Below are 17,176 nucleotides of genomic sequence, written 5' to 3' on the forward strand. Positions count from 1 at the left end.
CAGTTGTGCCATCAAAATAAACTTTTAGGCCGGAGCGCAGTCCTATAACATGAGTTTGGAAAAACAGGGAAAGGTGCAGGGACGCTTGAGTGCATTTAAATATGTCATTTAGATATCAGTTTTCTTGCTACATTGCGAGCAAATCGGTCTCTTTCCAAAATGTAGCCATAGGGGCAGGAAGAGCCTTTTATTTTGAAAGTCCTGGCCTGGCTATAGCATCTAGTTCAGGCTGACTTTATGTTTGATGGCGAAAACGCTGGGCAGGTTTTGCTGCTCGTTTTCCTTTCCATTTTGTTTGTAACACCTTCCCTGCCTTCCCTGCCTGCCTCCTGCCCATCTCTCGGGAACAGGATGATGCGTTTGCAAGTGTTCCTTCTTCACCTTTGATGCTCGGAGGCAAACGAGCATCTGGACGGACGGAACTGATGGTGCTGGTCCCAGGGCCCAATTTACTGACTGATCATACACAGAACGGACGGACGGACGGACGGACGGACAGCAAATCAGGCAGGCCAAGAGGCTTTTCTCAAGAGACAACGTCACTCTGGGTCAAAACATGAAGATTTGGAGCACAGAGCATGCTTTCAGGTACACTTTTTCTTTATTTTTTTTGATAAAGAATTCCTCAAAACAGAGACGGTAACTAAGGCCATAAGGTCTGTGAGAGTTGCTAAGATTCACATGGAAGAAAAGAAAAAGTGTCAATATATATACGATCATAAAATACAACACTTAGTAAAGGACTGTGTGCTGCTTGAATACAGTTTACAGTAAAGTCTCACGGGCCTTCGTTTTAGCTGGTGCCTAGTCCAATCAACTGCTGCATGTGCCCTTTGATTGGCTGCCAAGCAGTTCAGGATGAAGCCCACTTCTCCACAGTTAGCCCCAGCTAATCGGGTGGGGTGGATTGGATGGATGGTTGGGAGGGCAGATAGATAGATAGATAGATAGATAGATAGATAGATAGATAGATAGATAGATAGATAGATAGATAGTTTTCTGAGCAAGTGCGCTGCAGCATGCTGAGAGCCACTTCTTATATTGTGCCCCCGTCATGTAACCCAAATATTAGAACGAGCCCAACAAAATACAAGCGACTCGTTTGACAATAATGAGTCATTTCATTCTCTTACCTCAAGTGGTTGGAGGAAAGCTCGTTTACGCGTGGTACTGGTTTGTAGTTACCCGTGGGAGACGGTGATCAAGGCCGCCATGAGGAAGTACCCTAACCCCATGAATCCGCACGTGGTGGGCGTGGACGTGCTGGAGCGCCGCCTGGATGCGGAAGGACGCCTGCACAGCCACCGACTCCTCAGCACAGAGTGGGGCCTGCCGGCCATCGTACGAGCGGTCGGTGGTCCCGCCGTCCCGTCCCGTGGCCGTCCCGTGGCCGGCCGTGCTCTGTTGGGGCGGCGCGGCTGTACTTGCTCTCAGACGCGTGGGCTTTTTTGTTCTTTTTTCTAGATACTGGGAACCAACCGCTTGCAAACCTACGTCAAAGAGCACTCCATCGTGGACCCCGAGGAGAAGAAGATGGAGCTGTGCTCGACAAATGTAAGAAAAGCCTTCAAGCCTTTTGCCTCAATGTTGTCATCTTTCCCAAGCTCTATTATACGTACGTCCTAGGCTATCATCATTGGTGGTCATTTCAGCAAATTGCCAGTCCATTTGAAAGTGTTTGATGCTAGCCACCTCGGCACAAGCTATCCTGGACATTTCCAGAGCCAAACACTGATTCCATGTCCTGAAATGACAGCGAGCGTTGCCTTGTCCCACAGATTACCCTTACCAATCTGATCTCGGTGGATGAGAGGCTCCTTTACGCACCTCACCCAGACAACCCTGAGGTGTAAGTCCATTTCTTTCCTTTCCGTCTAGGCCTTAAAACAAAAGAGCAATGCTCAAAGGGCCTACGTACCTTTGGTGTGCTCCACAGCACCATTCTGACGCAGGAGGCCATCATTACAGTGAAGGGAGTGAGCTTGAGCAGCTACCTGGAGGCTATGATGGCGAGGAGGATGTCTGCTAATGCCAGGAAGGTAACGCACCATTGCATGCCGTTCCCTCGTTCTTCATGCGACCACGCTTTAGCGTGTGTGCTGTTGATCCCATCGTCCTTTAATCTTGCTTGCTTTCCGCTGTGTGTGTGCGTGTGTGTGTGTGTGTATGCCTGCCTCTCTAGGGTTGGGATGCAATTGAGTGGATTATTCAGAACTCGGAAAGGGAAAATATTACTCTTTGACATTTACTACCTCTGGTAAACCTGGCCAACTTTTTTTTCCTCCTTTGATCCCCCCCCAAGAAAATGTCATTCAACATGACTTGTTTGTTCCCACTCGACATTTGCAGGATATCTTGAGCGAGTGCTTTGGACGAATGCATGAAGGAAGGAAGGAAGGAGTCTTTGTGGACTGGGCACACTGCACACAGCCTTGCTTCCCATACCAGTGGAGTGAGTACTGTACATTTACAAATATGCTGGTTGTTGTTGAGCAAGTTGAGCAACCTCTGCTCCAATAGAGGACTGACTGTGTGCGCAACACAATAAAAGACGACAAAAGGCACTCGTGGTATTTATTTTGACCATCCTTCACGACTTTGACGTATTTGTCGACATCTGCGCTTGATGAGGATGACCACGCGGATGTGATACGTGGATGCAATCGCGAATAATGAATAGGTGTCAAACACTCTCTCTCGCACACGGTCAAAATGCTGCACTCCTGCAGTTCTCAATTAATCCAGAAGAGCGCGCTCTACTAGTCACCTTTGCCCATGCGCTAGAAACGGAGGCAACGCAAACACGCAATTGCCTCTGAAAGATAAACGTTTATTTACACAGCAGAGCACAATGTATCGCAAAGCATGTCGATCAATGACAACATCCGGATGGATAAAAGTTCTTCCAAATCCCATTGAAGAAAAGAAAGAAAAAGCGGAGCCGATTGTAACAAGCCAGCATGGTTGTGTTGATCATCCTTGCCAGCACTTTCACGTTTTTGCAAAAAGGCACAGCGAGTTGCACAAATCTCAGACATAAATAATTGCAATCGCAAAAACAAGACATTTCAAAAACGTATCAAATCTTTATAAAAGTGAAAAAGTGAGAAAAACAAAACAGCATGGTGCACTGACACTCGGTCGCTTCCGTTTGATTTCTTTGAGTAGAAGTGGCAAAGCAAACAACTCCCTCTGTGCTTGAAATTGTGGTTGACTTTGCAGACAGAAATCGGAAGCAATTTGTGAACTTAAGCGTTCCACCACTTCTACTGCTCCCACTTATTGCGCACGGACGCTCCTTCTACATTCTTTGGCTCTCTTGAAATTGGAGACAGCATCGTACCTGGAAAAAGTCAACAGAGTGAAATCTCAAGGGCGTGTTTGTCCCACTGTCATGGAGTGACGTCATCTGCCGGAAGGGCTTCAAGAAATCCTGGACAGTATGTACACGCTTCATATTTTGGGGCGATGATCAGAATTTGAAAAGGTTAATGAAGTCTTGAGGGGAAAGGGCCACGGTGCAGCTTTCTGGGTTGTTGGCAGTGCACGGATGATTGGTGTCCTGCATGGGGTGGCCAAGGAAGGAAGGAAGGACAAGGCTTGAAATACGCCCGCCACCTTGGATGTGAAAGACAAATGTGTGTAGTGCTACTCGTGTACCTTCCAGAAAAGGATGTGACAGTGCGAGCAGAAGTGCAGGGTATCGCTGTACTGCTCTCTGCGGGGGTAGCAGCGGCTCAGCTTGAAGTACATCTTCTTCCACTCCAGGTGACCTTTGTCAGACACCATCAGACGCTTTCGGATCTAAGAGAGCCAGGGAGGGAGGGGCAACACGTGACTCCAACCCCACCACAAAGTCGCGGAACCCACTTTAGCTTGGTGTCTTGTCAAATGCATTTGCGGGAGGGAGCAGAGCGTGAAGTTAACACTCCCAGTGCTTTATCCTAGCTCTTTTTGGGGGGAAGTACATTGCACTATACGTAGCGTACATACAGGAAGTTACAAGCAGAAGAAACATCCTGATGCGTTGAAAACATTGTTCATGCGGGGAAGCCCCGCCCGCCCATGACGAAAACATTTTGACTTGTCAGCAGCGGCGGAACGCTCACAAGCGCTTGCGCTTGCTAAGCGGCGAACCACAGCCGAAACGAAGCAATCGAGATGGAGAACACGGAGAGCGGGTGAACGGAATTGGCTCTCTTCCCCCTCGCAGTCAAGTCGATGTGCTGACGTGCCTGTCTTTCTGTGAAGTGGTACTGGCAGAGTCTCTTCCAGAGCACGCGATCCTCAGCAAGGCTCCCGAGTTGCGGACACACTTGGCCTAGGCACACCAAGTCCCTGCCGTCCGACAGACGCTCCATGATATTCAGCTGCAGGCTGGCGGGCAGCTGCATTAGCGTCATGCCCGTTGCTTTTGGCTGCAAGGAAATCAATACACGGAGAAAGGAGGTTTTTTGTCGTCCGTCAACCGTCTGTCTGTCTGTCTCTCTCTCACTATCAGCACAGCACTCACCCGATTGATCCGGATGTTGTTTAGCTGCTTCTGCCACTGCACGATGTTGTCCATGCGCTGCACCCACATGTTGATGTTGCCGACCAGCACAGACTTGCCCATGTCCTGAACCAGACCGCAAAGCGACACGTACAGCGTTTGGAGCAGCTCCTTGATGGGACGCACGTTCTGCTGGTCGTCCAGCACTGCGGCGGCAGCAACGGGAGTGAGGGACAAGAGACTCACCCACCCGCACCATTTGTTGACAACAGACACCGACGACTTGGACAACAAGTATAAGAAGGAGGGCTCACCTTTGTGTACCACTCGCTCCAGGATATTCATGTAATTCTTCTGAGCCACACCACTAAGTGACGGGAGCTGGGACTTGGCGATAAGCTCCAGCAGCTTCAAGAGAGAGGGAGAAAAAGAGATGAACCTCCGCCCATTGGCTACGTGACGGCCCCAACCCCCACTGGATATGCACACTTGTCTGCATGGGTCCAATCCACCTGTGCGGAAAGTCGAGAAGCTGCCGGCAAGCATTTGCATTTGCCAGGATGCTTTGCAAAACAATCTTTAATCTTAACTCGCCTGCTGATCCTGTCAAGCCAACCATTTATGGTCACCAGCTAATGGTCATCAGCTAATGATTATTCGCTGGCGGCAGCCTGGCATGCACGGAACAAATGCTGTGACATCACAGAAGAAGACGTTTGACCTGGGATGCGACAAAACGGAAGGTGCAGAGGAAGAAGAAAAAAAAAAAACTCTGAGCGCTTAGCTATTTCGTGAGCTGAACGACACCATCGAAACAAAGTCTTGATCCTCCCTATTCTTTGCGCCTTTTTCCCGCATTCCTCCGACCTTGCTCTTTCAGCAGCTCAGCGAGTGCCCTTTGAGCGGCCGGCCAGAACTACGTGCCTTTCCGTATCTACTTTGAGCAAAAGTGCACTCGACGGTGTCGGACAGACATATTGTTGTAGCGGCTTCCGGCACTGGACTCGGAGCGTTTGCACCAAAAAGTCATTCTCAAACACATCTGCAGAAAAAAGCACCATTTCATGAGTGGAAGTGAAAGAGTTTGGGTGGGTGGGTGGAGGAGAGTCCCAAGCAGCACCATGCGGGGCCTCACTGCACACTTAAGTCCTCCCTCCCTCCCTCCCTCCCTCCCACGTGCCACTCACGTGGCTTCACATGTGGAAATGTTTCACATCAGTTGGAGGACTTTTTAGGTTGGCTGCACTGTTACAATAAGGCTTTGAAGCTTTCCAATGGTCGTCAATTCGCTATTGATATTATGACCTTGTTTACGTGTTAGATCAGGACAATATATTCAACACTTGATGATACAGCATTACATTGTTTGCAAAGTGTTGTTGCTGCTGAGCGTCACAGAAGTTTTCGGCAGGCTGCTTTGAGGAGACATTTCACCCCCATTAGCATGAACCATTATGACTCATCTGCGCAAACACGCAGTGGCTCGGTTCAAATCATCAGCAGTGTCTGCAGAGCGTTGATAAGCGACGCACACCCTTTACAAAGCGGAACCTCATCGAAACACATCAGGATTAGGGTTAGGGAGGGAGGGAGGGAGGGAGGACTCACTCTGACAACATAGTTGAACCTCCTGGTGTCCTTGATGGCGCTGCAAAAATCCAAGCGGTTGAAGGCTTCCCCCAGGGTACAATATCCGTGGCGCTGGAATCATTTCACCAACAAGAGCTTCTTACTTGATGACATGTTGACATAAGCAATGACAAAATGTGTTTATGCCTTACCTCCTTGGTGCTTCCTTTATGAACATAGATCCACTTTTCCCTGTGGAAATCTGAAATCAAGTACATGGTTTGCATGAATGGCCTGCATGAATGGCCATCTTGTTTTGCCTTTTTAATGACCTCTTTAATAATGCCAGACTCAAGAAAAACAGACAAGATAAGGTGGTGAGTGACTCACATGGGGCCTTGGTGTTGTTGTTAATCAGGTCTTTCTTCCTCTTCTTGGCAGCCATGTCATAGCCCAGAGAAAGCAGCAAGTTCTCCTTGTTGAAACACTCCTGCTCCGCTTTGCAGAAGCTACGCAAACAACATTAAAGCAGTGAGATGGTGCAGGAAATGATTCACTTCCACTTGGTTGCTGAAAAAAGGTTTCCACAAATATTGTTTTTGTTCGCACAACAATCCCATGCTCTTCCAATAGAGGCATCCTTTTTTGCATTGTTTATGTGGTGCCTCAGCCCCATAAAAGCTTTGTGAACACAACACTTTTGGCCCATATGCTGAGCTTTCACGTCCAAATTGATGAGGATCGCACTCGGAACGTTGTCACGCGTAAGAGCAATTGTTTGGGACACAAGTCAAGTCGGCTTCGAAAGTGACTCAACCGGCGTTAATCTGCCCACTTGTCGAGTTATTAATAGAAAAGCGATTAGCAGAAGAAGGGAAACAAAAAAGGGGAGGGTAGAAACAAACACAAGCATCAACGAAGGGTTGTTGTTGTTTTTGCTTCTTCTTCTTCTTTTCCTTCAAAGTGTCGCTCGCATCTGACTTTTCCTTCCCATGATATTTTTCCAACCTAATGACAGTTTGGTGACGCAGATTGATGACAAACCTCTCAAGGGACATGTTGTTGTTGTTGTTGTTTTTGTTTTTGTTGTTGTCCACCGTTGTCTTTTTCCATCCCTCCTCGGTTTTAACCCAACATTGTCCCGGCGACCTCCAGTCCTGTCCGAGGAAAGGCATCCTTCGCTTCTTTGGGAAGATGCGAAAAGAAACAAACAAAAGAGTGGATTCGCTAAACGACAGATAGATAAATAGATAGATAGATAAATAGATAGTTGGATCGATCCCTGTTTTTTGGTTGGCCACTTGCTCTTCCACGGGTTGTCGTTCAAGCAGTGTTGTCATTGCGCAGCTTCTTATATTGTCCCGGTCGGCCGCCGGAAGCACGGTGGCCCCGCCCACCTCGGAAACTTTCCTGCCTAGCCTGCAGCACGTGGATTTGTTTATCTACCGGAGCGTTGCGAAACTTCGCTGAAGAGAAACACGCACGCACGCACGCACGGACGCGCCCAAATGCAACATCACACACGAACGCCTTGATGACACGACGTGCGCGTGTTCATAAATTCAAGTCGCCTCGGTAGAGCGAATGTTTTTGAATCTCTTGAATCTCTCTTGAATCTTGAATGTTTTTATGCCTGCTCTTCTTTGAGACATGATGACGTAACCGTCTCAGATTAACTTGAAAAATACCGCATGAACAACGAACTGCCTGCTATCTCATACTTTGCAATCCCATTCAACGTTTTATTTGAAAGTCCACCCGTTCATTTCATTTCCACCGGCCAGGTGTTTGGAGTTGTTGCTGGCGGAAGTGTTCCAAAGAAACACGTGCTTCGGTCATGTGGTTCCGACAGAGCCGACGCATGCATGCAAGCAAGCGGCGGAATGGCATGAAGAGAAGTGAAGTGAAAAAAAAATATATATATATATATATATTTTATGGCTGCCTCTAAATATGAGAACAAAACGGTCAGAAATGTAACAAGGCAGTGTAGTCACTCGTGCTAATATAAATAGATCAAGTTGTTGCTTTGCCACGAGTATTGTATTGCATTACATTGTGTATTATGTGGGCTTGTTTATCTTCTAAAGCACTGGTGTCAAAGTCAAGGCCCGGCCGGGGGCCAGATGCGGCCCGCCACATCATTTTAGGTGGCCCGCAGAGACAAATTGTGCATCAAATTTGTGTGTCATTATTAGAATTGCAAATCGTCTTCACTTTTAATCATATCTTTTTTTTTTTCATATTTGACCAGTTTTTACTCGTCTGATTTGACAACGAGTTATTTGTCAGTTTGTTTTGCAGCTTTGACTGTATATAATATGAGGCGCTCATACGTTGATTTGGGTTGACAGTCATAATGGCCCTCCGAAAGAAGCTATGACTACAATGCGGCCCGCCAAAAAAAGGACTTTGACACCCCTGTTCTAAAGCGTGCCGTCCCATTGTATTTCAAGCGGATCCCATTGCGGACAAAAGGTTTTTGACACTTAGATTGTAATGGAGAAGTCAAGATGTTTGCAGCACTAAGACAGCCCAGCCCTCATTCCCTTCAGTCCACAACCTCTGACCTTTCCAGTGTCTTCATAAGACAATCTGTCAAAACATGTCACACAGCAGCAGCAGCAGCAGCACATGGTGTGCAACAGTGTCTTCTTGGAAGAAGATCAGCTCGGGTTTTCCAGGGCAACTATATGAGTGCTTGTTTTCTTGTTTATGTGCACCCGGAACTGAACTGATCGCAGCTGACACAAACAACCACATGCAACACCGCCACCAGACGTTGAGAAAAACACACACACATATACTGTTGCTGGAGGTTTGTGAATGCTCTTAGCTGTTTGGAAATTGGGACTGGGGTGAATCTCATCTCATCTCTCTGTTTTTGATGTGATGTTGTGAGCAGATGAGACAGCTGCTCCATCCCGATCATGCACAACACCTGTCGCTGCTGCTCCCGGATGGGTTTCATCACTCGTTCACATTTTGAGACACCTCAATTGCTGGCCCACACCACACACGCACACACACGCACACACACGCACACACACTCGCACATAAACACTGCCAGCTCACATGACTCACTCACTCACGTGGTGTCACTGTTGCCCTCTTGTTTGTGCCTCAAAATAACACAGGCTCACCTATACTTTTCCAACACTCATGACCCCCACACACGCACACAGACGGGCAGACAGACGGGCAGGCAGGCAGGCAGGCCCCCCCAGCCACTGTCCCCTGAAGTTCATGTGCTGGCAGCCTTCAACCTGACCCAATGACTTTCAATGCACTCGTCGCTGGCCAATGGAAGCAACCTGCATTCAGCCAACAGCTGACATGGCTTTCTAGAAACGATGTTCGAAGTCAAAATGTTATCCATTTTCAACTGAGCTGATAAGTTTCAATGAAATGAAATCTGTCCCCCGTTTTCCCATAGCGAGTGGTGTGAAATGAAAAAATGCTCTGACGCGACGTCGCCGTCAAACACAAGCTTGACTTGAATTTGCCCTGTGAAATGGATGCGCTTTGTAAACGAAAGCTTGTTTCCCCTGTTTCTGTTTGGGCTCCAAATCAAGATTGGCTCGGTGTTAGCAACATCAGGCATGTTGAGACATGTGCGAGAGAGAGACTCACATTGCAAATACTGCAAGTCAACCAGTTACTATGTAGACAAAAGAGAAGGAGAAGCCATTTGCTTGTCATTGTCTTTTACTGAGGTCAAACACAAGGCTGCAGTACATCCATAGCAAAAAAGAAGGAAATAGCAGGGTCACGCAACAAAACAATGACGCCATTAGGAAAACTAGTTTGAGCAATTAAGTGTATCTCATTTCAATGAATTGAAATGCCATTGATCCATTTCAGACCCCCCCTCCCCCAAAAAAACAGTTTTGATTACGTTTGAAATGAATTGAAACAAAGCAATGTACTGTATGAAAACATATAAAAGAGAATACTCTGAAAAGAATATAGCTTTAGAAAGTCAAGGTGCAACACATTTAACCAACAATTGTACATCACTTTTGCATCTATGAGCGAGAAAATGGACCTACTCCAAAACAAATGGTCCTAGCATTTTTAAAAAATGTCATTGTGTTGTCAATGGCTCTCTCAGCTATGAGTCGGTGGGTCCGTGAAGCACGCTTGCCAGCGTAAGAGAGCCGTGGTCAAAGAGTTTGTACGGCAGAGTCCCTTTGACTGTCCAAGCGTCCGTCTTTGGGTCGTAGCACTCCAACTTGTCCGAATCCTCGACAACGTCCCGGCTGTTGATGTAGCGTCCGCCCGTGACGTACACTTTGTTATGGAGCAGCGTAGCCGAATGGTGCATCCTCCTCTCGTTCAGGTTGGCGCGCTTGACCGAGCAGTTGGCCTTGGTGTCGTACGACAGCATCCTCCTGGTGTATCCTGCCGAGACATTGCTGTGAGGCAGGCAACAAAACCACAGTGAAAGCCGTAGTCGTAATAGAAGAACGACAGCGTGTTGCTGGCTGGCTGGCTGGCTGGCAGCCACGCAGGCAGGCAGGCAAGCAGCCACGCAGGCAGGCAGCCACGCAGACAGGCAGGCAGGCAGCCACGCAGACAGGCAGGCAGGCAGGCAGGCAGGCAGGCAGGCAGGCAGGCAGGCAGGTAGCCACGCAGACAGGCAGGCAGGCAGCCACGCAGACAGGCAGGCAGGCAGGCAGCCAGGCAGCCAGGCAGCCACGCAGGCAGGCAGGCAGGCAGCCACGCAGGCAGGCAGGCAGCCACGCAGGCAGGCAGGCAGGCAGCCACGCAGACAGGCAGGCAGGCAGGCAGGCAGGCAGGCAGGCAGGCAGGCAGGCAGGCAGGCAGGCAGGCAGGCAGGCAGGCAGGCAGGCAGGCAGGCAGGCAGGCAGGCAGGCAGGCAGGCAGGCAGGCAGGCAGGCAGGCCGGCCGGTAGGCAGGCAGGCCGGCCGGCCGGCCGACCGGCCTCTCTGTACATTCCTGTACTAAATATAGGGCCTGTTTGGCAACATGGTGGAAAAGTCACATGTGACCTGAGGGAGAGCAGACGCCGCCATTCGATCATCGATGACGCCGACTTTGTTGACGTCTTGTGTTGCTGAAATAAGAACCTGGAGGAATGAAAAGCAACAGCGCAGTCCTGGCTGTCACACGAGTGCGTCATTTCCGTTGGCACGAAACTTGGATCTGTTGGCATAATCATCTGGAATGAACAAGAGGTAGACATTGGACCACTTTCATAACTCTTGTGTTCATTTCGATGTTCATATTGGGCTGGCTGTTGTTATGTTTGCCTTTTCCTTGGACTAGGCCAGATAGTATCTCTCTCTCACCAGAGGAGCTTGTAATTCTTTCATTTTCACGTCATCTTGGAGTAAAGGCACACATTTTGAGCCTGACATCCCCATCCGTCCGTGGTGGTTGTGTGGAAAATGAAGCAAAGAGGACAAAACAAATCCAAAGGCATTTGGCTCAAGATGAACTGGTGCAAGATTGCCAGGCAAGTTGTAACGCAGTACCATCTAGTGTTGAGACACCGTCAACAATGCTCCACATTGCTTTCATTTACGACTGACTGTACATTTGCTCACTTCAGGAGTTGAAATGTTTTGAAAAGCGATGATGTCCTGTTCCGATTCCAGAGCTGTCCGGCTCGACGATCCCGACGGAAACATCACTTTGACGCTAGCCAAGTTCCTGTGGACTACTTTCCCCGCTGCGCTGCATTCACATTGAAGGGAATGTGAAATGCAGGAGTTTGTCACTCGGTCATCCCTGTTCAATGCGCTGCGCTGCATTCACATTGAAGGGAATGTGAAATGCAGGAGTTTGTCACTCGGTCATCCCTGTTCAATGCGCTGCGCTGCATTCACATTGAAGGGAATGTGAAATGCAGGAGTTTGTCACTCGGTCATCCCTGTTCAATGCGCTGCGCTGCATTCACATTGAAGGGAATGTGAAATGCAGGAGTTTGTCACTCGGTCATCCCTGTTCAATGCGCTGCGCTGCATTCACATTGAAGGGAATGTGAAATGCAGGAGTTTGTCACTCGGTCATCCCTGTTCAATGCTCCCCCGCGCTGGGCCGGCAATTGGACGCATGACGTGCTTTGTTGACACTCACAGCTCTGACAAGTGGCTCCGCCACTCTGTCCAGGCCTTGTCAATCATGCCGCTGTCGTTTTCATCAAAGTGACGAGGAATTGTCAAATTTGAGTGGAGCCGTCAATCTCAGCAGCCAGCGTTACAGGAAGAGAGTGTTAACGGGGCTGTTAAAGCGAGACCGGACCAAGGCTTGGTTCTTCTTTCATTCTGTCAAGAGCTTGCTTTTCATTTGTCTTCTTATCCACTAGATGTCAGGAAAAGGTCAGAGAAATTCAGCTCGGTCATAAGCTCGCAACGGAAAGGAGATCAAGTCCTAGCTGTGTACACTCCACACAATGGAACTTGAAAGGGAGCAATTGGGTTGAAAGGGAAATGTGCTTTCGGCAGTTTGCAAACATATTTTATTAAAGCTGCGTTAAACGTAGTATATATAATCATATCAATATCATTTTCAGTAGTAGTGTACTCGTGTGGTCGCATAATAAGCGGTAAGGAATGTGCAGACAACTGCATGAACTTATTTTCTACAAAGTAGTATTGTGGAACAGGATGTCCGGACAGGGAGGACATCTTACAAGGACATCTCGAGAGGAACGCGAATAACAACTCGTCATGGTGGTCCAGACCCAACCGCCCGCAACTGAGACCAGACACCTGCGCTGAGCAGCGGATGACCATCGACCAATCACCACACAATATTTTGCACGCTTGAATATTCATATTGTGTTTCTTTAAAACTGGGCAACCCGGAAGAATGTGTTGTCTTTGATGGTCACGAAGGCACACGAGTGTTTTGGTGTTAAGGACCCGAGACCCAGGCGCCTGTATTAGTTTGCTTTGTCAGGATTCAACAATTGGTCAATTCGGCCTAATTGATCGACTGGTCTTCTCTTTGACAGAACGAACTCGCAAAATTGTGTGTGGATTAGGACATAACGACTCACGTCTTAAATGTTGATCGTAATTTGGAGTCAGATCAATAACTAAAATCCGTAGCCTAACAGGTTCCATCACCAGACAACAATTTAGGTCTGGGGGAAGCGTACAGCCTAGCAATGACGTCCACATTTTGAAAACGTTCAACAATGACTAAAACCAAACGGAATTCATTTGGATTGCAGCACCATTCATGAACACTGACAAATCATGTGATGGCAGGTGCAGACAAAGAGCAGCACGTGATCACCCCTGGAGTGGAAGGAAGGAGGGAAAGATCCACGGCGGCCAACATTGATAAAGGATGGAGAGAGTCAACAAGTGATGAGGACAAGAGATTGGACAACAACTGAGCACGGAAAGGAAGTGTGCACCACTGTGAAGAGGTAGGTCTTCAAGGGCTTATAGTTAGCCGCTTAAAATTCTTTTGACGTAAGCAGCACGTGCACCTTGTGTTATGTTCCATGGGGAAAAACAAAAGAAAAGAAAAAAAAAAACCGCACTTTGTTGCACAGAGCGTCATTTTCCGTTTCTTGGCCTCCTTCTCTCTGTGACTACAGGAAGTCTTGTCTGAAAAACACAAACAGCACGTGCCGGTGCTCAGCGTGGACATTTTGCTAGCGCTGTGTGGTGTGTCTGCATGTGCGTGTGCATGTCAATTCATTGGTATTCCGCTTGCGGCACAGGCTGAAGCTGAAGCAGGTGGATTTAAAGTGTCAAGCCTGACCAGGGAGTCCGGCGGGTGCAACGGGGGAGAGAGAGAAACAGAGAGACAGAGAGAGAGAGAGAGAGAGACAGAGAAACAGAGAGAGAGAGAGAGAGAGAGAAAATCCACAAAGGGCATGAAAAGAGCCAAGTTGTGAAGACAAAGAGACAGCACACGTTGCTTTGAGAATGGATTGTACCCTGCAAAGGGAGATTCAAGACACTTGTAGCAAAGCTGGCCCAGAACAGAAGTGAGCCACGTTTCACAAACGCCTCCTCATCGGACTTGCCAAATGATGCTTTTGTGTCCAACTAAACCTGCAGATCGACCAACGGGACACAGACCAATCTGTTTGTGTCAAAGTAAGCGATAATCAAATGTTACATTCTCAGTGACTTGACAGCATGCTTCGGGAACGTTGGAGAGCACTGGAGATTTTTAATTGCATTCAGCTCCAGTTGCCCCGCTCAAACCACGATAAGCAGATGAAGAGCATTGATCCAAGCACTCACTATATGACTGACTGACTGACTGACTGAGCTTGCTAGCACTCTCAACTTTCAAGCAGTAATCCCGCCATCATCAGTTGTCCAGGCAACCGCTTGCACTCACTACTGCCTACTGTTGGTTAGAGATGCACCGATCCGACTTTTTCAGTTTCGATACCGATACCGATGCCGTGGTTTTGCGTATCGGTCGATACCCGATACCGATCCGATATTATGGTTGACTTAACAAGCTACATACCTCTACATGTGGAACAGAAAAGACTAAAGGCAATGGCATCAGGCATGACTACACAGTTCATTCCTAAGACAAAATGTAACAAGATAAAGCAGATTCATGCAATGAACTATTTATTTGTAACATAAATTGTGCAACAGCAGCAATAAAGTGTATCAGCATTTAAATTCAAGTAAATTAGGATACAAACTTCTTAAAAAAAAAAAAATACAAATGTTGCAGCTGAAACTGCACTGGGCAAATATAGAAAGGATGATCAAGCACACAGTAACCAAATATTAAAATAAATAGTAAACATGTAAACATTAGGTGCCGTTCCACATCACTCATGACCTGTTGATGCTAAATGCTCATTTAAGCAGCAATGAGAAGTGCTCCCTGTAAACAAGCTCCGCTTAGTACTAGTACTATAACTGGCAGTACTACCACCACCCCTGGCAACATTAGCTTTGCGGACATTACAAACTGCCGTCGAGCTAGTTGGCGTGTTCAGTTTAAAGTACCTCCACACAGCTGACTCTTTCGTTCGCTCCATGTTTGCGTTTGTTTAGAAAACTCTCGTGGATGCGGCACACGTGCTGCTGACGTATGACGTAGCCCGCGTCCCAATAGATTAAGGAAAGGATCGGCTCACAGATCGGCTGCATTTTCCGATACCCGATCCATCAATTTTGTTGATATCGGGGCCGATATCCGATCCAGATATCGGATCGGTGCATCTCTACTGTTGGTGCTATCAGGTCAGGATAAAAGTGCCTGCAGGGAGTGCATGCTAATCACCCCTTGCACTTGCACTTAGTATCTGCACATGATCACAGACATCCAGCAATAATAGAATAACACCTCAACGTGCTATTGGAGGTACACGAAGACATTCGGAAAAGCATCAAGACATATTTCCATCAACTTGCAGCTGCATAATCGACTGAAAACCTGGAGCCCAAAATCAATAAAAGTCCAAAACAGAATTCAAAGTCACAATGAAATGTGGACGCTCGAGAAAAATGAACAACGCCTTGAGACCGTGACAGCAACACAAGGTGAGTGACAAGAACACAACGCAAAGAGTGAACAGAAAGCAGGGACCAGAGACAATGACAAACACCTGGACAAGGCACAGCGAGTGGCCGAGGGAGCAAGGGCCGGGCCGGGCCGGGCCGGGCCAGAGCAGGTGGAAAAAGGTGCACGGCAACTGGAAGTGATTGGAAAATCAAGCAGATTGACATTGAAACTAGTACAGGTGTCATGTCTCGTCACCGGCTGCTTTATTATGTCTAGGTTACCATGGTTCTCTGTTGCTTTCTGTCACCCCTCCCCTCCCCTCCCTGCCTGTGTTGCCTCACAATCAATGTAACCGCAGTCACCTGTCCCTTGTTACCTGTAGTGTATTTAAGTCCTGTCTGCCCTGCACTCCCTGTTGGATCATTGATGTCTTCACGTCTGATGTCTTTTTGGTTCCTGTCTTTAGCGAGTCTGGTTCTGTTTGCCATCTCGGTCGGTCGGTCGGTCATGCTATTAGAGATCTAGTTCCCGTCCGTTTCCCTTGATGCTTCGTTCCACTTCCGTCATTTTCCTCCTTGCAAATAATGTGTGTCCATCCCGCCGCCGCCGCCGCCGCCGCCGCTGTTGTTTTGTTGGAGCTGTCTGAAAATGCTTTCAGTTGTACAATGTGTTTTATTTCCATGAGTGAGACGCCGTGTGCTTTTCCCCACAGTGTTTCTACTGTGAAGGCATCTGGACACTTTTTGATGTCGAAATTCGTTCAATTAAGACGGGCATATTTCAAGTGTGACTCTCATAATACTATGTAAAAACTTCAAGTCTTCTGCACAGCCACAAAAGGAAAATCCGCTCAGGCAGAGTGACTGTTAGAAAATCGTTCCTGACTTCTTTTTCCCCTTATCTATCTCCATGACAGTAAGGCAAGAGAATGGGATGACACTCGAAGGGGGAGCAGCATAGCCAGCGTGCCGGCCCGGCCCGGAGAGGGCGATGGTGACTGGCAGGCCCGACGGCGCAGAGAATAACGGGGAGGCGCAAGACAAGAGCACGCACGAGTAATCCGTGTCACATCGATGAAGCCGTGTCGGGATCAAGGTCAGCTCGGTGTCCCGTCAGCCGCTCTTTTTCCTCGATCCTTGAACAGCCTCAATAACTCTTCACACGATGATGTGTCAATGTTTTCTTCTTGGCCTAGAAACATTTCATCCTTCCCTTTTGTTACGGACCCGAAGAAGGACTCAACTACGCCCATGGTATTTAAGTAAAGCTGCGAGCGCGTTGTCACGTCACAGAAGTAAGAACTCTGCTTTATTCTCCTTGGTATGCTTTTGAGCAAAGCACACACACACACACTGCAAATGGACCACTGTTAAGAGTGCGGGGACACCGGCGGATATATACCAGGCCAAGCATATACGTACTATCTTGAAAACAATAGAAAAATTCTTTCCAAACAGCTGCAAAATATTCACTCGATGCGGGGGGGGGAAAGTGGCAGAAAGAAGAGAGAATTTTCAACAGAAGATCATGCCTGTAAGTGAGATGACTTTAGTTCCTCAAAATCCTCCACCATTTGGCCCCTTAACACATACGAACATCCTGTTCTCTGTCAAAAAGCCTTGATGATAAGCAAAGTGAGCT

The 17,176-nt window shown here is 48.0% G+C and overlaps 2 protein-coding genes across 6 annotated transcripts; one reads left to right on the forward strand and one right to left on the reverse strand.

The window, feature by feature from the left end:
• The first annotated feature begins 207 nt into the window (after positions 1-207).
• prelid3a (PRELI domain containing 3A) lies at positions 208-13,353 on the forward strand. Of its 5 annotated transcripts, none has more exons than XR_005100607.1 (8): positions 212-588; positions 1,182-1,350; positions 1,465-1,554; positions 1,779-1,849; positions 1,937-2,039; positions 2,183-2,257; positions 2,350-2,400; positions 13,342-13,353. XR_005100607.1 is itself a non-coding variant. In XM_037273572.1 (7 exons), exons 1-6 carry the CDS (start codon positions 557-559, stop codon positions 2,240-2,242), a joined length of 525 nt encoding a protein of 174 aa, XP_037129467.1. In that variant the 5' UTR covers positions 212-556; the 3' UTR covers positions 2,243-2,257; positions 2,350-2,418. The 5 variants fall into 5 exon arrangements, 3 of the variants coding, with proteins under 3 accessions (XP_037129466.1, XP_037129467.1, XP_037129469.1); XR_005100606.1 differs by lacking the exon at positions 13,342-13,353 and adding an exon at positions 3,578-3,594 and having other exon boundaries at positions 2,350-2,399; XM_037273572.1 differs by lacking the exon at positions 13,342-13,353 and having other exon boundaries at positions 2,350-2,418.
• Positions 2,810-7,439, reverse strand: fbxo32 (F-box protein 32). Its single transcript, XM_037273548.1, has 9 exons — positions 7,106-7,439; positions 6,452-6,570; positions 6,274-6,323; positions 6,101-6,193; positions 4,807-4,900; positions 4,514-4,698; positions 4,236-4,418; positions 3,661-3,804; positions 2,810-3,562 (listed from the first exon to the last, which is right to left on the reverse strand). Exons 1-9 carry the CDS (start codon positions 7,399-7,401, stop codon positions 3,473-3,475), a joined length of 1,254 nt encoding a protein of 417 aa, XP_037129443.1. The 5' UTR covers positions 7,402-7,439; the 3' UTR covers positions 2,810-3,472.
• Positions 13,354-17,176: the final 3,823 nt, after the last annotated feature.

This window comes from Syngnathus acus, chromosome 16, assembly GCF_901709675.1.
Source record: "Syngnathus acus chromosome 16, fSynAcu1.2, whole genome shotgun sequence".
Classification (NCBI taxonomy): Eukaryota; Metazoa; Chordata; class Actinopteri; order Syngnathiformes; family Syngnathidae; genus Syngnathus; species Syngnathus acus.